The 19225-nt window shown below is 36.5% G+C and overlaps 4 protein-coding genes and 1 non-coding gene across 6 annotated transcripts; 3 read left to right on the top strand and 2 right to left on the bottom strand.

Annotated features, from left to right (window-relative positions):
- LOC18775108 (RHOMBOID-like protein 1) lies at window positions 2598-7304 on the bottom strand. Its single transcript, XM_007205233.2, is given in 7 exon segments — window positions 2598-2982; window positions 3578-3704; window positions 4057-4316; window positions 4403-4566; window positions 5270-5433; window positions 6227-6588; window positions 6591-7304. Coding segments are annotated over 7 exon segments (1227 nt in total). The 5' UTR covers window positions 6618-7304; the 3' UTR covers window positions 2598-2859.
- Window positions 8568-10475, top strand: LOC18772702 (probable xyloglucan galactosyltransferase GT11). The gene has a single exon (XM_007208164.2). It carries the CDS (start codon window positions 8568-8570, stop codon window positions 10242-10244), a length of 1677 nt encoding a protein of 558 aa, XP_007208226.2. The 3' UTR covers window positions 10245-10475.
- On the top strand, window positions 10832-10903 carry TRNAG-UCC. Its single transcript has one exon. It is a non-coding gene; the product is annotated as a tRNA-Gly (tRNA).
- LOC18773059 (PGR5-like protein 1B, chloroplastic) lies at window positions 11029-14051 on the top strand. Of its 2 annotated transcripts, none has more exons than XR_002272114.1 (7): window positions 11029-11370; window positions 11463-11525; window positions 11600-11686; window positions 12265-12493; window positions 12736-12809; window positions 12907-13015; window positions 13559-13668. XR_002272114.1 is itself a non-coding variant. In XM_007205688.2 (7 exons), exons 1-7 carry the CDS (start codon window positions 11152-11154, stop codon window positions 13646-13648), a joined length of 858 nt encoding a protein of 285 aa, XP_007205750.2. In that variant the 5' UTR covers window positions 11032-11151; the 3' UTR covers window positions 13649-14051. The 2 variants fall into 2 exon arrangements, 1 of the variants encoding a protein (XP_007205750.2); XM_007205688.2 differs by having other exon boundaries at window positions 11032-11370; window positions 12920-13015; window positions 13559-14051.
- LOC18774345 (uncharacterized protein C20orf24 homolog) lies at window positions 14298-17383 on the bottom strand. The gene is made up of 4 exons (XM_007206078.2): window positions 16895-17383; window positions 16475-16578; window positions 14895-15024; window positions 14298-14768 (listed from the first exon to the last, which is right to left on the bottom strand). The coding sequence occupies exons 1-4, from the start codon at window positions 17018-17020 to the stop codon at window positions 14730-14732; spliced, it is 399 nt and encodes a 132-aa protein (XP_007206140.1). The 5' UTR covers window positions 17021-17383; the 3' UTR covers window positions 14298-14729.

The raw sequence follows: 19225 nt of genomic DNA, 5'->3' as shown, positions 1-19225 counted from the left end.
TACAAAATTGTCCCCAGGAAGCTGAGTGGAAGCAGCCCCAGCAACAATACATTTCCACCAACGTGTGGTGCAAGAAATACGTTGATAAAGGCCAGTGATTAATTTCTTCTGGCACTAATCATACGTTGGTTTGCTTGAATTCAATTAAGTGGATTGTTATTAAACGAAAACATATAAGACTTGTACACCATGGACTTTATGAAAATACAAATACATATCTGATGATAACATGTGGATATGACATAAGACTGTAGAAGAAAGATGAAAATAATTGTGTTAATGAATAATAGTAAGTATCCTGGGCGAGATCAAAATATAATTAATAAACATCTCTCTAAATATGTATCCTGATTTTTAGTTTTATTGGGGCGATCACATATTCAGGGCCCTCAAAAGTTCATTTCAGAAAACAGACTAGCAGTAGGGATGGCAATGTTCTCCCAGGATAAGGGTCTTTGACTCTAATGGGTTGGATATGAAGGATAGAAATTGGACCGAGTTGACCAAAAACTGGACTGGACCAGATTGGTTCAATTTTGGTTTTTGTAGTAAAACATTTGGACCAAACTAAATTGGACCGGCTATGTATTTTTTATTTTTTAATAATATACTTAACCCATAACTAATCTTTTCCTAAGCCCAACTTCAAATCATCTCTCTTTTCTAGACTCAATCACCTCCATTTGCATGAAATTGGGTTATTTGTGATTTTTAAAGCCATAAAAATAAAATTTTAGTTGGATTTTGTAAAAAAAAAAAATTTAAAAAAAAAAAAGATTCCGCTCCAAAATCAAAAATCGAACTGGCTTATGGACAAACCAAACCACACTGAACTGTATAAATATTTAATCTTAAGTACTGTCTTCTCCAAAGACAACTTGACTAAATTCCCAAATGGCAACGACTGTTGTTGTCGGCGTTAAGTTGCAAATTACAATAGAACTACACACTAATTTCTCTAAGAAGTAACAATTAGTTTTTAATTTAGTGATACTTTCTTAGGAAAAGATTTGAAGTTCAAATCCCCTCTCAATTGATTAAACAAAGTTCATGACGGATGTGAAGATAAGTAAAATTATTCGGTGACAATTAAGCTTCAATACTATTTATTCTGTTAGTTTATGGGAGAAGAGGTTCAGGAAATGGTTGGTTTTAGTGTTTAGGATAATAAACTCAATAGTAAATGAGTTATTGTCTACAAGTAATACCTGCAATCTGTGCAAAATACCCAATTTGTGGAGGGATTTCATGACTACGGTGGTTGTGTTGTATGTAGCCATAGCTGCCTTAGGAAACCTTGCCAGCTTTTGAGATTGGAGGTCCCAAATGCATGGAGCTGCAACAGAGAACCAACATTGCATTGAAAAGTGAGTATATTTAGATCAATTTCACAACCAAAAACACCCTTTTTAAATTGGGTAATTGACTGTAGAGAGAGATGGTATTGTGTTGTGAAATTGGTAAGTTCCATTTGAGGCATGGAAAGTAAATTTACAGATGGGATGGAAAGAACCTGCATCGCGCTTGCATTTCCAAATTAGACGACTTCACTTGCTTACTTCCAAGAGGCAACTGACGCCAACTTCTTCTGGACTTTGAAGCTGCAATGCGTGCTTCACCCTTTGCCACGCAAATGCTATAAACTCCAACAATCTCTTGAAAGCTCAGCCATGATAGCAAGCAAATGTTAACTTCAGAAGCTGAGTGCCAATTCAAAGAGCTACGGAGGGATACTAGAGTCGACGGCAAAACTAACACGCGCGCAATTTTTTTGAACCTAAGCAAACATGGAAAACAAAGCTGGGGCCACCCACCCAGTCTGTTTTTTTTATAACAGACTGGTCTTCCCAGAAAAGCCCTCTAGGCCACATTTGGTGACGGTTATAATTCAAGATTCTAATCAAATATTTGGTGGCTTGGATTGGATTATATCTAATAGTGTTATATAAATGTAGTAGGATTATGAATCACACTAAAAAGTTGAAATTATGTTTAATGGGTTTATGTCTAGTCCTACTAACCCATGTAATATCATAATCCAGTTAAGTATAGCGCCAAACACATCATTGAATTAATTTTATCCTCTCTAACCCACTATTCTCGTCAACGAGGTCTAACTTAGTATAGAAAGATCTTAACTTGCAAACCAGTATTCTCAAATTCGAAGCCCAATAATACATTGGCAGCGTGTATGTAAGACAAACCCCTCCCCCTTCCTAATTATGGCAAGAATAAAACCCCCTAATATTCCAAATTGTACCTCATAGTACCATCTTAAACACTAAACATAACATTAAAACTCAATTTCATAATTAAAAAAAATACTTTACAAAAAATCATGGATCCAACTATTATTGCACTCGACATTGACAATTGATAGATAAAGAATCTGTTTTTTTTTTTAGTATAAAGTTTTACAGTTTTTTCATTAACAATAACACTTGTAAGGGGACTACATTAATTAAGTTTTCATCTACAATCTTCTTAGAGCATATCTACATTCTTGGGCCACGGCCCATGGGCTTGTTCTAACTTGAAGTCCAGTAATGTTTTTTGTTTTGTCTTTTTAAATTGCCAGAGATGGAAAAGAGAGAAAGTAGCACAAAATAGAACTGGCTGTTTTCACTTCAAGTTGCCATCAATAAGTACATCCCTATCTGTATTTACAAACCCTCTTTTTCAGCTAGTAAAAATAAGAGTACAGAAGCAATAAAAGAATGAAAAGAATAACCATTACTTGGTGAATACACAAGACTACTCTTACCCAACCAAAAAAAAAAAAGAAAAGAAATATTCTCTACAGATATATGAATCTCATATCAATCAACATTCTATCATCTCTTGCTGTGTGCATGTATGTCAACTGCAAAGCTCAGCGCATAGCTGTTGAGCCCGGGTGGGGTTGCCATCCAGCAATGAATAAGTGCCATTTCTCCCGTTGCTTACGCATGTCAAGTTCAGCTGATTTCCTAACTGGCTGGACTGCAAGGTTTGTTGCACACATGCATATACAGAACAATATATCAGTACAAAACCAATCTAACAAGTTAGTATATAAGTAATTTTCCTGCTCTCTATATATAATCTCTCCCTCTCTCTGATATGTCCTGCTTTTCAATTATTTAGGTGATCTCCAATTCAGTACCCTCAAAAACTCAATTCAGAAAACAATTTAAAAACTCATAATGGATCATGGAGTATAACAAAAAGTCATATTGAGAGGAATGCAGTTTGGCTACATGGAGCCCACATATCTCATCATAATTTTAGTGAAGCAGACACGAGAGCTGAGAACTCTTTAGTATTTCTTGAGTTCATTTCTTAAACTAAGTTTCTTGATGACATTAGCTTAAAATGGCATATTGAGACTAAAGTATTGAGTGCAACCATATAAAACTCCACAAGGAAAGAAGAGAAGATATAAGGATATATTTACTAGCACTAAAACAGCTGTCTGGTCTACTGTTTCTCTTCTATTTACCACTATGTTGGCACATCATATAAAGAACCAATTACTTCTATCTGTCAAATACTAAGGTGGAAGTTAATATGCACAGAAAAGTACGGCATCAATTACCAAACAATAAATTTGTTGTGACTTGCAGCTCCATTTTGAGGTAGGGACACAGCTCAAATAATGACACCAGGAACAGTAATCATTCAGATTGACCCCTCGAAGGAGAGTAACCATGCCAATAGTAAACCTGTAAAAAAAAACAATAGACTTGTGTGACAAAATGCCCGCATATACTGATGAAAATGAATTTCCATTTCCAATAACAAAACAACAAAGAAGACGAACCCACTATTATATATTACTATCATCAAAGTGACCAATCAGTATTACACATACAGAAAAAAAGCAGATATAGAGATTATCAACAGTGACAGTGATGAACACAGATTACAGGACATAACATATCTCTATGAAATCAAGTACCCTGATTTAATTGTAAACATCCACTCATCAAGTGTGCCTTTCAAATTCTCATGTAGGGAATCAATTAGGTATATGAAGTCAAATAATTGAATTTCAGGGATCAAGGAGGAGCTTACCCAACAATCAATATTATCAGAGCGAGAACCCACAATACATATTGATATGTCTTGTGTTTAGATTTAACTGGAGTTGAAACATGCCCAGGAGGAGCATTCCTTTGGGTAAGCCATTTAAATTGGGGGCGGATCAAAAACACAAATCCAAGAAGAAATCCAGAAAGAAATCCTCCAATATGAGCAAAGTTGTCCACGTGTGGGAGGATTCCCACTGCTAAATTTACTATGACGATGACAATGAGAGTAAGCAATGCTGCTAACTGCGCATAAAAATCTGAACTGTAAGATCAAAGGGTAGTGCATGTACTATGAAGGGAATCATTGAGCATACTGAAACATTATTTACCTTATTTTCATACATTGTCCAATTTGCTATGATCTCTGATAGCATGCTTCCTAGTAGACCAAAAAGTGCACCAGAAGCACCAACAGAAATACCATATTGAATAAAAAGAGATGAAAGCAAACTCCCACCAAAACCAGACAGGACATAAAGCAAACCAATTCGAACTGTAGAAGAACAAATCAGAAAAAAGCATTAGATTTTCAAACCGAAAAGTTAAAACTGTTGTTCATTAAAATAATTGTGCATGAGTTAGATTATTTTCCATCTTCTTCTATTCAATTACCCAGCTCCAACTTTCTTTTCTTTCAATTTTTCCAAATAGGCGGCATCTTGAAATATTTCAAAAAATTGAGGCACTGTGTCTACCCTACAGGATAGTCAAAACATTCCATGTTCCCACATAAGTGATGGAAAAAATGAAACAACCTCTCAGTTTTTGTATTAAGCAGTTTTATTCTGTAAAATGGAATACTATGTCTAAACTAAAGTTTGAATAGCCTAAAAAGCCAATATCACAAGAATGTTTCTCCTGAACCCCATCTTAGGTTTATCAACTCTCTTTGCTCACCTCACCGCTGAATAAAACTTCCTCTTATTTCCATGCAAACCTATCAACATACTGATGTAAGTTATAATGCAACCAGCACCGCATGACCACTACTCTAGGATAACAATTCAATGAATTCATGCATAGGAATCCTCTGCAGATTAATCTCAAGGTAGCTGCTTCTAGAGTTCTGAAAAAACATAGTAACTAATATTTCTCTTGTAATATCTGTCATGTGCTTTCGATTTTACTACAAACACTTGTGAATGTGGCTAAACATCCATGACAACACACATGAAGCTGAAAAGCCAAATGCATACCAAATCCAAATTCTTGCTCAAGCCGAATCCCAATGAATACAAGACTCAGCATATTGGCCAGTAGATGGAAAACTCCAGCATGTAACCACATACATGAGATCATCCGCCATGCCTGGTGTTTATGAACCATTCTCTGCACGTCTAGAGCACCCATCTTTTCTAATCTGAAGGATGAAAAAAAACATGGGAAAGAAGTTAGATGTGCACATTTTTCTTGTGGATACAACTAAGACCTGTTGACCCACAGAAGATAGAAAGTGCTACTTTTAGCAGTTAATAGACTTAGGATGGCGCATATTAGAATTAGCGCATTAAACAGCTTAAGAAGAATCACTCCCAATCCTCGAAAAATGCATACCCCTCTTACAAGAGAGATGAAGGCAAAATACATCCATTTTATCATAATCTTTCTGTCATTGGCCTCACAGAGCAAGGAAAGTCAAATAAAAACTTTGAAACTAAGTTGTTAAAAAAATACAATAATGTAAAAAGTTTGTAACATATTACAAAGAAACTCAAAAATCAATCAAGGGGTAGTTCACTACATGCTGACAGAGAAGACTCTCTACTTGCAGCTTTTCTAATACCTTTTTTTCTTTGTTCAAGCATACACCAAGCTTTCATACAGTTCAAAAATGTATCTGTACATCCAAAATACCAAATCTCAAAGTAAATGTTTCACCAAAACATTTGTAATAACAACATAAACTCCAAACTTTCATAGTTTCAAGGTAAATTTATCCCATTCTGATTTCATATCAAAACCAATTCCACTTCCTCTTCCTCATAAATTCACCAAATACCCATCAACAACTAAAACTTTCAAAGTTCCCAGATGCAAACACCCAATTATGCATTCACATAACTTTAAAATAAATTACAAAACACACATTGCATACCGAACTGCAAATACCAACATGTTTTAAAAGAGATACTGAAAAAAGTGAGAAGCTTTACGTGGCTGAAGATGGCCCAAGAAGTGGGTTTTCCTTGAGGGGCTGAAAAGAGAGGCGGCCCAAGAAGCGAGCAATGCAAGAGGCCGAGTTCTTGGGGCAATCGTTCACAAACATGGTGACCACAAAAACGACAATGTTGGCCACCACAAACGACGGGACCAGCCATGAGACCCACCTCTTGAACGGGTTGTAGTTGCTGCTGTACGACCGCCTTCGCGTCGTCCTCGGAGCTTGGCCCGCCGGGTGCACCAAGTTGTCGTTCCGCCGTGGACGGACCACCTTTATCTCCAAGTTGCTCGCCGCAGCAGATTGGTCCCTCTCCATAAAAATCTCACCTTTTTTCTTTTTTTCCTCCTTAATCATAGATTTTGATGCAAACCCAGAAATCCCATTTGGGTTTTTTATTCGATTATGATCTCGAAGAGATCAAAATGTAGGACAAACTTGGAAGGAAATGGGTTTTGAATATTTTCTTCTTCGTTTCTTTCCTTTTCTCTTTTGGGTTGTGCTTTTATGTTTCTTGGTTTGGAAGGGAATGTGAATGCTTTATGGTTGAGTTGGTTTGCTCCCACAAGTCACAACAAACGTTTTAGCTTTGGTTTTAAGATTTTGGATATGACAGAGACTGTAGCTCTGTTTTGTTGCCGCTTTCAATTATCACAGACGTGACATTTGCACCAGGTGTTTGCTTCTTCCTTTTTACCTTTTCTCTTTTCTGGTTTTTTTTTTTTTTTGGGCCAAACCTTTGCCTTTTCCCTTTTGTTCTTTGATTTTCTTTGTTTGTTAATTTACACTGCCAGTTTTGTAATTGTGTGTATTGTCGTGTGCTGCAGAGTATTGTCTGTATTGTAATTGTGTGTATTGTCGTGTGCTAATATTTGTCGATTTTATGGATTATTTATAAATAATTTAAACTAAGAAAAAAATGGTATCCATTTAAATAAAATATAATTAAAAATAATTAATGAGATTGAATAATGGAAAAGGTTACCATAATGTGCAAAACCTTCCCATCACGCCATTACTTAGCAAATTCCCAAGGCTTGAGCTAGCCTAATAGCCTATCATTTTGTTGTTTGTTTTTGCCTGGAGATTAAGACATGCATATATCCTTGACACTTGAAATTAAATATATCTGCAGGCTTAAGAACAAAACAGAACTGCTAGCCAATATTAAACATGGTGGTTGGATAAATTTGGATTAATCTTCATGGCATATACTGGTTCCGGTCAATTTCTTTACATTGTCAATTTTATGGTAAGTTGAATAAATTTAGATAACATCATCAAGTTTTGGACGGAATCGTAATAGAAGGAGTTATGTGAAAATAATTTAAAAGCTCAGGGAATATTAGTCTAATTTTCATTGTAAAACAAAATGCATAAGAATCAAATGGCAATTCTTTTGTTCAAGACCTATATACATAGGTATAGATGGGATATATGTATACATACATAATTGATGATACCTTAATGGTCCTATGAAAGAGAAAAACTTGCATACGGAGATAGCAATGTTTTGATATCACCTCAATTATTGGGTTTAGGAAGTACAAGAGAATACCTCACTTCCTAAAACACCTCTCTTTCAACTTCCAATTTGAATTCCATATCAAGTACGTGAGGAAGTTGGGATAGAAAATTTCGATTTCGGCCAATTCTGATCCGATAGAAAGTAAAAATACAAAGTATTGATCAAACATAAAAATAAATAAATAAAATGTATACATTGTAGATTCTAGATTGATGTTACTACCAACCCAAGGTTCTGATCCAACGGCCAGTAATTTAAGCCCTTTGTGATTCTCCAAACAGATACATACATAGCAGCAAGGTAATATTTAGAATGTTACAAAGTTGCCTTTGAATTGCTTAACAACTTCCTCCATTTGATCTCGTTCTTCCTTTCTCTCTCTTTCGATCCATTTTCCAAAGAAATCCTGAGACTAATTGCTTCTCCAGCAACCCATGCATACCTTTTCCAACCCCATGCATTTTAATTTCGTGCCTCTGATTCCATAATAAACATGTTCATCTTCTTCAATCAAGCAAGATTAAATGTTCTGATTTTTCTCTTGGGTTTTCTTCAAAGCAACATGGGTTGGTTCCATTTATTTGCTCTGTCACATGTTGCATTGAGCTTTTCTAATTCTCATTGATCCAACACTAAAATAAGGGAGACAATTACGACGATTAATCGAAGAAAGTTGCGAATGAGGGCCTTTCGTGATGATATGGGAAGGCCTTTCATGACGATTGCAGCATGCCGCAACCAATCCTGGTTTGTATGTGCCTCATTTGTATTGTGGTTTTTATTGCTTTGCGTATATCACTCACAATTCATGGTGGGGAAGAACCTGATTGACCTGTTAGGCAATCACAACCCCGGCATTGCTGTCAATGTCACCAAAGATTCTGGTTCTGTTGATTCTGTTTCTTTGCCTAAAGAAATTACGGAAAGTAGTAGCACCAAATTGAGAGATGAAGGGCATCATATTAATGTTGTTTTCAATGATCAAAGTGGGGATTTTAATTTGAGAACCAAAGATGTTTTCGGGCAACATTCGGTTTCTAAGAAGGAATTAGAGCCTGATGACCATAATGATCAGGCACGTGATCTTATTGAGAATGAGGCTCAATCTGATAAGAATTTGGTTGAGGCTGTTGATCCAGGGAAATATATAGATCAAAGGATTAAATCTAACTCTGATTCATGCTTAGGTAAATACATTTATGTCCATGACATCCCTAGCAAATTTTACAAGGACTTGCTGCAGAAATGTGGTTCACTTAGCAATTGGACTAATATGTGTGATTTTGCATCAAACTCTGGTCTTGGCCCCCATCTTCCGAATTTCGAGAGAGTCTACTCAAATACTGGTTGGTTTTCTACAAACCAGTTCTTGTTAGAGGTCATATTCCACAACAGAATGAAGCAATACAACTGTTTGACAAAAGACTCATCCCAAGCTTCGGCAATCTTTGTACCTTATTATGCCGGCCTAGACGTGGCGCGGTACCTCTGGGGTTCCAACATGTCTATGAGAGATTCTGGTTCACTTGAAATTGTCAAGTGGCTGAGAGAAAAACCAGAGTGGAACAAAATGTGGGGTAGAGATCATTTTATGGTGGCAGGAAGAATTACTTGGGATTTTAGGAGATGGACCGACACTGATTCGGAGTGGGGTAACAAGCTCATGCTCTTACCTGAATCAAAGAACATGACCATGTTGACAATTGAATCAAGCCCTTGGAATAGTAATGACTTTGCCATACCATATCCAACATATTTTCACCCTTCAAAGGACAATGAGGTGTTTCAATGGCAGAACAGAATGAGGAGGCAGAGAAGGCGCATTCTGTTCTCATTTGCCGGTGGCCCCAGGCCTAATCTTCAAAGCTCAATCCGAAACGAAATCATTGACCAGTGTAGGGCTGCAAGGAGGAAATGCAAGTTGCTAGAATGCACTTCTGGTCCAGACAAGTGCCACAAGCCGGTGTTTGTGATGAAAATGTTTCAAGGTTCTGTGTTCTGCTTACAGCCTCCGGGTGATTCTTTAACTAGGAGATCAATTTTCGATTCGATTCTGGCTGGTTGTATTCCGGTGTTCTTTCATCCCGGTTCAGCCTACGTCCAATATCTGTGGCATTTACGAAGAGACTACACCAAATACTCCGTGTTTATATCGGCATTTGACATAAAGAATGGGAGGGTCAGCATTGAGAGCATCCTGCAAAGAATTCCAAGACAAAAAGTTGTGGAAATGAGAGAAGGCGTTATAAAACTGATACCAAAAGTGATATATGCAGACCCAAGTTCTAGATTGGAGACTCTTGAGGATGCATTTGATATTGTAGTTAAAGGGGTTCTTGAAAGAGTAGACACAATCAGGAGGGACATGAGAGAGGGGAAGAACACAAGTTTTGATTATGCAGAAAAAGTGAGCTGGAAATACAATCTGTTTGGGACAGTGGAGGAACATGAATGGGATCCTTTCTTTGAAAGGGGTAAAATGTAAATGCCTTAGACAGCAGAAAAAAGATGCAGGATTAATTTGTAGTTGTAGACAAAGAAAAAGTAAAAAGGTAAACTAGTTTGTTGTTCTATGCAAACAGACTTTTTCTTTTCCTTTCTTTTGTAGGGGCATTTCTTTTCTCTCACAAAATTATTGGTGTGGGCTTCAACTTTGAAATTCTTATTATTGTTTACCCTCCATTGATGGAATCATTTTGTCCTTATAAGGGAAGGATCCTAATTATCATTGATCACATGATTACCTGTGACCATACATGATATTCAGATCCATGATTTGATCTAATGGATTTTCATGGTCATTGATGACCATTTCATCCAAACTATTATCTTGACTATTATAGAATATACCAAAACACACTATACATAATGAGAGAATCTGTTGTGTCATCAAGAGTATTACCTCTTGTATCTATAACACTTATCACGTGAATGTCGTGGACTTATATATTCTCGATTTAAGGTAAGATTGTAGACACCAAAAAATATATATTAATTCCCACCCCCCTCCTCTCTAACATGTAACAATACACATTGTTAATATATTGTCTCTGAAATGACATTCACAAGCCAGCGTTTGTAGTCCAACGGTTAGGATAATTGCCTTCCAAGCAATAGACCCGGGTTCGACTCCCGGCAGACGCAAACAATTTTACATTTTAACATTTTAATTTGTTATTTTCTTGTGTGAAAACGACGTCGCATATCTCCTGATATTCTGAGGAAGAGAGGCAATCATGTTATTCTCTTCCTCATTCTGACCTTAAACCACAACCAATCAACCAACTAGATATTTACGCGCCAAAACCATTTCCGTGGACGAAACACACTTTCTCTCTCCCTTGGTATCTCCTAACCGCTTACTTGAGCTTTACCCTTCACACTTGAGTTTCATGGCTGCCGCGAACTCCTCCTTCACTCCGCACATAATTGGGTCCACAGTACCCGAACTTTCCAGGAACCCTAGAAACGGAGCTCTATTTTCCGTTCGAATCTCTTCGAGCAGTAACTATCCAACGACTCGCGATGAGCTCGCCGAGGGGCCATACTGTATCTACGTCGGCCCAATTGAAACCGCCAGCAAAGAAACCCTTGAAGCCCTCTACCGTCAAGTAAGCCCTCTCTCTCCTCTTTGTTCTTCCGTAAAAATAAAGATCATTTCTTTTTGAATGAAAATGTCAAATTGGGTTGGTACATGTGGCAGGCACGTGATGCGTATTACAGTGGTGACCCTTTGATAGTTGATGATATGTTTGATAGAGTAGAGGTATGTTGCACTTATAAGTTCATAGTTTCATCTCCGGAATTTGTATGCAAATCTTACAATTGATTGGAAAACAGCTGAAGCTAAGATGGTATGGATCGAAATGCGTTGTGAAATACCCTCGTTGCAGTCTGAGGCGACAGTCAACTTATGCCGATGCTGAGGTAATTGATTTTTATTGACCTTTTCAGTGCTGCTTGTCAGTGAGACCCATATCAAAATTCAGACTTATTGCTTAGAAACCAGAAAATATAGAGGAAATGGAGGTGAAACTATGCTCTAAAAGTGCTTGGGTAATTGGGCTTCTCACTCATTTGGTTAAATAAGCATAAAATCTGTTAGCTAGTGATATGTTATGGGATTCAGGGTGTTCGTATTTCACCATCTTGAGTAGTGCTATTTCTTTAATAAGTTCTATGAATTTTAGTTGAGCGTTTTTTTTTAGTTGCTCACGTGTTTGGACGATCGTCAGCATTGTTGTATGTCCATGAGACCCACTGTGGAACCCGAATACATCAATGGTTGACAACCGTCCACTGATGCATGGGCGACTATTGCTAGCATCACCATTGTGTTCTGTGTTCATAGGACAGGCAACTCAATCATTAACTGCCACATTAGTTTGTAAACCAAAATGCAGTCTTTAATGCTACCATCTATACTATGTTATTTATTGAATAGGAAAACTGGTTTCTTTCTTTCTTTCTCTGCCTGAATATTGAGTGACATGGATGTAGGGCAGGAAGATTTATCACAGGTTTTTGCATTAGCAAGCATATGGATCCTCTTTCTTGCTTTTGGCAGTTCAGCGTGTCTTGTGCCCATGGTTTACACTGTTGGCCTAGCTTATCAAGAGGCTTTTAATCCAGGATTTTCTTATATAAACCAAGCGTTTGCTTTTTCCATGCTAAATGCCATTCTCTTCATGGCATTGGGTTCTGTCATCGGTTATCCAATTGCATCAGCTTCTGGTAAGTTAAACTGCATCCATTCTCCTCTAAAGTATTTTAAGAATTTCAATTGTTTTGGGATTTTTTTTTTTTTTTCTTTTTCTTTTCTTCCAAATGGAATATTGGATATAATGTCAAATTCTTGTAAGCTCTCTATGTGAAGTCTAGGAAATTGAAAATCATCATTAGGAAAATGTGTAATTTTTCTATATTATTATGATTTGTTCAAATGTCAGCGTTTTTATAAGTGGTCTTTCTCACAGTTAAAGTACTTGAAGGCTTGTGGAGGAATGACTTGGTGGCGCTAAAAGGGGCATGCCCAAATTGTGGGGAGGAGGTCAGTTGATCATGACAGATTTTATCAGTCTGAGAATTCTAATAACTGTTTTTTTAATTCTAATTTGTGATTTATCCATTGTTACGGATTTCAATAGCATCTCTCTGCAGGTGTTTGCATTTGTGAAATCCAATCAATCTAACTCCCCACATAGAGCAAATTGTCATGTATGTGAATGCTTGTTAGAGTTCCGTACCAAGGTTGAGGTAACTTAATTTCTTCTCTCTCTCTCTCTCTCACACCATAAAATCCCCATGTTTAAATTTGTTCATATTTTATAAAGATCTAGAAGCAAATATTACAATGCCAAAGGAAGTACCAGTGATTTACTCATCCAGAACCTTATTACGAAATGGGTTCTGTAAGAGGTAGTTGAACTGGATTGGAAACTACCCTTTGTAGTGAAATATGATCGACACATTTCCCACTTATGTAAGCAATGTGGTATATATAGCATTGCTCTTATCACGTTCGCTTATCTTACGTGTTGTGAGCTATTGTTTTAAATGGCCTCACTTTCTCATTTTCTGCAAATTGTCACCTTCCCCTCGTTATGGTGTTAAAACTGCTCAAATCAAACCATTGCTCTGTTCACATTTCCTCTTTCTTAACTTTATGAAATGATTATAGGCTCTCTGATTACTGAATGAATATAGGAGGATCAAAGGTTACATGTTCCGTTGCTATTTGATAGAATATAATCTTTTAAAATACAAGTTTTGCCTCACATTGGAGTAATTTTTGTGCAGAAATCCATTTCACCACTAGGTAGAAGATGGGTATATGGCAGTATCTATCTGGTTTCACGAGGCAGAAGCAGATTGCAAAGACGGCTATAATTTGTCTCCCAAGTCCCAAATCCCAATACAAATGCATTTCAAAGCTTATGTACAGTAGGACAATTCTTTCCAGTCCTCCTTTTTCCAAATTTTATTGTAATAAAACTAGCTCAATCTTACCTCAATAGGATCAGTTCTATAGGTTGTCTCTCTAGGTCAAGGAAATGTATTTCTTCAAGTTATTGTCATTCTTCATTGGACAGTTAAGTATAGAGTTCTATATTATGGAAATGTTTGTTTGAGTACAATCTCAAATATTATGTTGTCAAATTGTAAATCTGAATTATTGATTACCTAAAATCTTATTTGGATGTGTAGTCTGAATTAACATGACATGATAGATAATTTGATAAGAGAACATTACCCTACATCTAATTAGGGTTGTAGCTGGGGCACAAGGTCATGTACGAGTCTCTATGTTCAAAAGAAAGACCTAAAATTTCACACCCAAATATGCGTTCAACGGCATATGTATGCCTGCCTTTCAAATTTCAAATTGGTGTTACAAGTACATGCTATTTGTGAAGCAATTCAGAAAATGACTGATCCGATTCTCAAAGCAAAAGACATTCCATTTGCACTATTACATCACAACTTGCTGCAGTTAATAGAAGCTCAAAAATCCTGTAAACCTTTAAAACGAAGAGTATTAATTGGTAATACATTCCATTCATGTGGTGTCACACTCAAAAATTCACCTGGGACCCTAAATTATGCTTTGCGGAAACAGAATATCTTGCTTGACAGCCAAAAATTATTGTGCGCTTAGTCTACAAGAATAAGGCTTGCAGGTAATTTTATTAGAGGCTACCAAAAACAATTTTGATTATCATCGGTTTTGCAGGCCATACATTGCTACATTGCGTGGATGTTTATGAAGGAACACTGACTGAAACATCCATTCACCATAATAAGATGCTAGAATGTTCATGCTCATATTCATAATGTTAACCATAAAGAAACGAGCAAACTTCTAAGGAAACTTTAATCGTATCCAAGGTTATCACTCTTCATGCAACCAAGTCCTATTGCTGAACACCACTGGGGATAGAAATGATAGCGGAATTGAATAAATATCCAATCAGAAGTGTCCCAAGCTGTATACTAGAATCCAGGCAAGCTACAAAACAGAAAGAGAGGAAATGAGCATAAGGTCAAAGACCAAAAGAAACCCCATAAATCTGGATTTATATGAAAAGGTGATTTCTCAAGGGGAAAAGAGGGCAATAAAAAAATGTCAAATTACCAGAAAAAGAGTTATAGAAGCGAAAAGCCCCTCTTGGAGGAGAGCTCCATGGCCACCAAAGTCTTCTTCATCAACATTTAGTATCATTGCGTAATAGCCATATATAATTCCGGTAGATATGACCAGAAAACTGTGAAAAAATGTCCACACCACTAGAGATGAACAAAATATTTTACAGTAATGCTATAAGACATTGGAAGCAATAGCTAATGAAAATACAAAACCATCAAATAATACTTCTAAAAACAGTAGGTAGGAAGCAAAGACATCCAACTCAGGCATAAGTTATTTTCTCTTGGCCTGAAACTCAGCCGCTAGTTGCCACATAAATCTAAATAGTATGATTACATGACTGCAAATAGCCATCAAGTTGGTAACAGTAAATTGAAAACTGTCTACACCGACTTCCTTTAAAGTATAGGCATCCATTTCTCTTAGAGAACTACAATATTACAGAAGCAATTCAAGGAATGATCCATCTTTGCAGTTGAACTCGGTAGGGTCAAGACCATATCAAGCAATGTGATTTTTAATTTAACACTTAGTTTAATTAGGTAACTCTCCTAGCCTTTATTTCAATACAGTAGCAGCTGTATCTGCTATGTGACATCATGTGCCTACTTCAGACATCCCCAAAGCAGGTAAGACTTCAATAGTTAATCAGTTCCACTTTTAATATGTATGGAAAGAAACTTTACAAAAATAGAATCCACCAGTGTTTATATAGACTATTAAGATTCCAGAGAATGATAAGTAACTAAAGCTATCCACCCTTGTGATTCAACAGGAATCTTGAATGAATTGTTTTATGGTTTGAAAGTAGCACCTAAAGAATATAAGTTTCAGCATAATTTCTGATATCTTTGACAATTCAAAGACTGGGCATCCCCAAACGAGTTTTAAAGTCCATTCAATACTGATTTCTAAATATTATCTTAACAATAATAATTCTATTGGGGAAAGTTCCTAATGGAATGCTTGGTGCTTTCCTTCTTTTATTCACATCTTTTATTTTGACTTTCTAAAACAGACCTTAAAGTTTCTAGGTTATCAAATATTGGCTTGCAACAATGCCCTGCTTTCCACAGGAGATTGAGTACTATGCCTACTCTCTTTTCAAGTTATATTTAAATACATAACACTCTTCTGTTAACTTATTTGACAAGCTTTTAAAACATCTTCTAAAGATGCTCCTTAAAGTGCATGCCCAGATATAATATTCCAATCCTCATCTCTGTTTTGAGCTAGAATCAGATTCTGACTCACTCACCACATAACAAATCTCCATAAGAAATGCACCAAACGAATTCCTCCACTATTTAAATGAAAACTTGAGGTGGCACTCTTTGGGTCTAAGACTTCAAACAGAAAACTTATAGGCTATGCCACATAAAAACTCTGGTTTTGAGCCTATGAAATTTGGCAACAAAATTACAATAACAATTTACACCCAGGTAATAGCATTTGCATCAAAGATTCGTTAAATGAGCTGATTAGTGATTAGAAACATGAACTGATGATGGTTCAAGCAAATGGCAACTATGTCAAGCAATGAAGAAGGTGTCGAACCATCAACTTACATGATGAACCATATGCCTCCAACCAACGGTATCGCACCCCATAGTAGCCCACATACAAGGGCCATTGCTTGTCGAATCCAATGCAAGACATCTCCCAATTGATCCTACACACATACACAAAGTAAATCCAAATTACTACCTAACAACTAACAAGACAGTAAAAAAACTTAAGCTAAAATATAAAATGAGTGAAGAAAAAGAGTTAATGAACCAATCAGATGCTTCTAAGTCACCGTAACAGTTTCTGCTTCAATATTTCCCTTTCAATTCCAAAAATCTCGACACCCCATTACAACTTCCACTGCTACATTATATACCCAAACAAAGAAACAAGCAATCGGAAGGAACCCAAGATTTGTTGTTATACTTTCTCGGCAACCAAACAAATCACAGTGATCAAATAAGGGAAAGGTGAAGTACCTTGTCCCATGAGGCTTCTGGATCCAACAACTTGGCGAATTTGAACGGAGACAAGTGACCGTTCTGGTGCTGCTGCTGCTGCTGCTGCAGTTGACCGTTCAATTTCACTGATTTCCCTTCTTTCATGCTTTAAAGGATCACAAATTTGTATTCAAAACAATAACAATCGACGCAAATCTCAACTAAATTGAGTGTGTGCGCGCTTCCGGAGTTGCAGAGTGATGTGGTAGGTGGCTTTTGCGTGAAGATCAGAGCTCGTTAGGGTTTTGGGATTGGGCGGAGAGAGAGAGAGAGAGAGAGAGAGAGAGAGAGGGTTAACAGTAATTAAATTTGAAAAGTATATCAGTAAATTATTCTATAGAAAACTGAAGGAGCTTCGCTGTAGATCTGAGACGATTTGGATTTGTCTGAGATTTGATTGTGTTGTAAATATATTGCTGCTGCTGCTGCTGCTGCTTCTTTTGCTTCCCACGTGATCACAAGAGTCCAAATTGTTCCAAAAAACCAAAACCAAAATCATGAGGCAACCAATACGACCGCGATTCTCCCAAACTGTAAGCAGTAGAAAAGACCTTTGCTGGGCTTGGACTTAACGGACTTAGACGGCCCAATTTCATTTTTGTATTTTGAAATATATTTTTCTCATAAAATCAAGGGAAAATTATACTAATGTCACATGAAATAATAAGGATTACAATAATCAAAATGCACTCTAGCATTGATTAAAAATAAAAATAAAAAACCTAGCGACACAATATCGAATAGATTGGATCACTTAGTTATGGCAATGTGCCCACCACCCACCACCCACCACCCAAGTTTGATTTCTCTTCATAACTTAGTTATGGCGTTTAGATATGGGAATAAATGAAATATGATAAATATGCTATGGAAATCTGATCAACTAGGAGAAGGTAGTTGATCTGATTTCTATTCATTGGGGTATTTGATTAAGGATTTTTAGGTGGGACCTGTGTATTTAATGATTCCTTATGAATGGAAATCATTCTCATTACTTGTCAATAAACGTGTTAATTTAGAATATCGTCTTTACAAAAAATAAAAAAACAATTGCACACCGAAATATTTTTATCAATATTTGTGATTGTTCGTGTAATCTTTTATCATGTGCTCATTTTGATTCCAAGTTAGTAAAGATAAAATTAATTTTCATATGTATCTTTTGTTCCATGAGAATTGCTACTAAGAGCATCCACAATGGTTGTTCAATAGTTCAATGCAATAGTTCAGTAAATTGAACTACTTTGGCATCTATTCAATTGAAATGCAGTTTTACTTGCAATGGTACAGTTGAATAGCTTCATCAATATTTATATTTTTTTTAGAGACAATATTTATATATACTTAAATGTTTTTTTTTACATACTCAAATAAATAAAATGGAAAATTTTAATAAAATTAAAAATTATACCATTGAAATATTCATTCCTCATTTCTTTATTTTTTTGAGACTCCTCTCATAAACCAAAAAACCATAGCCCCCCATCCTTTAGCACCGCACAAAGGAAGGGGGGAGGGGGAGAAGGGTGGCATCTGCCCCTCCTCCCATCTCACCCCTTTCTTCCTCATCTCTTCCCTCGCAACCCCTCTCTTTCTATGTATTCCTTTTTTTTTCTTCTCCTCTTTCCTTAACTTTCCTTTCCCGTGGATATTGGTTTTGTTCTTTGTTTTTGTTGTTTATGTCTACAAATTTAGTTGCATGGTTTTTTGGTTTAGGTGTTTTTTGCTTGGCTGTAATAAGAGTTACCAGTGGTGCTATCTATCCAGGCAAAGGCAGCAGTGTCGACGTCAGTAGAGGTAGTAACAGTTGCAATGCTGGTTTGTATGTGATGTGAAAGCAAACATCGCGAAACACCATTGTCATCATGATTTAGTTGCTGCTTTTGGCCCACATATATATGATTTTGGCTCCAGTTAAGTGTTTGGAATTATAATAATGAAAGTTACCGGTTTGTGTGGGTTGAGGTTTAACCGGTATGACATTATGGATTTCTTCGGTTGCCGGAGAGGATGTGGAGCTGTATCCTGTTTCTTGTTTTAAGTCTATTACTCTTTAGGAGTTTGCTACACTTTTTATTTTAATTCTCAATAACTCTTTAGGAGTTTGTTGTATTTTGTTTGCAATATAGATCTATCGTTTCTACCATTGCATGGTGAAGATGTATTGTTAGTCTGAGTACGAGTCCTTCGAGATTCTGAATCAGGGGTTGAGTATTTGTTGGTTTAGGCTTAATTCTCACCATATCAAATTAACATGTTGTTGTATTTGGTCATTAGAGATGTCTTATCCATTTTGGCTCTTTTATGGCT

Source organism: Prunus persica, chromosome G6 (assembly GCF_000346465.2).
Source record: "Prunus persica cultivar Lovell chromosome G6, Prunus_persica_NCBIv2, whole genome shotgun sequence".
Lineage (NCBI taxonomy): Eukaryota > Viridiplantae > Streptophyta > Magnoliopsida > Rosales > Rosaceae > Prunus > Prunus persica.
Note: the sequence above shows the minus strand (reverse complement) of the source record. Positions and strands in the feature narration are given on the sequence as shown.

What these genes read in the sequence shown, in the direction of transcription:
- LOC18774345 (XM_007206078.2), bottom strand. Translation starts at nt 17,020, where the DNA reads ATGAAAGAAGGGAAATCAGTGAAATTGAACGGTCAACTGCAGCAGCAG. An exon ending in CAGAAGCCTCATGGGACAAG is followed by an intron (nt 16,579 to 16,894) that starts GTACTTCACCTT and finishes GTATGTGTGTAG; the next exon opens with GATCAATTGGGAGATGTCTT. An exon ending in CTTCTATAACTCTTTTTCTG is followed by an intron (nt 14,769 to 14,894) that starts GTAATTTGACAT and finishes TCTGTTTTGTAG; the next exon opens with CTTGCCTGGATTCTAGTATA.
- LOC18772702 (XM_007208164.2), top strand. Translation starts at nt 8,568, where the DNA reads ATGGTGGGGAAGAACCTGATTGACCTGTTAGGCAATCACAACCCCGGC.
- LOC18773059 (XM_007205688.2), top strand. Translation starts at nt 11,152, where the DNA reads ATGGCTGCCGCGAACTCCTCCTTCACTCCGCACATAATTGGGTCCACA. An exon ending in TTGAAGCCCTCTACCGTCAA is followed by an intron (nt 11,371 to 11,462) that starts GTAAGCCCTCTC and finishes TACATGTGGCAG; the next exon opens with GCACGTGATGCGTATTACAG. An exon ending in TCCAATTGCATCAGCTTCTG is followed by an intron (nt 12,494 to 12,735) that starts GTAAGTTAAACT and finishes TCTTTCTCACAG; the next exon opens with TTAAAGTACTTGAAGGCTTG.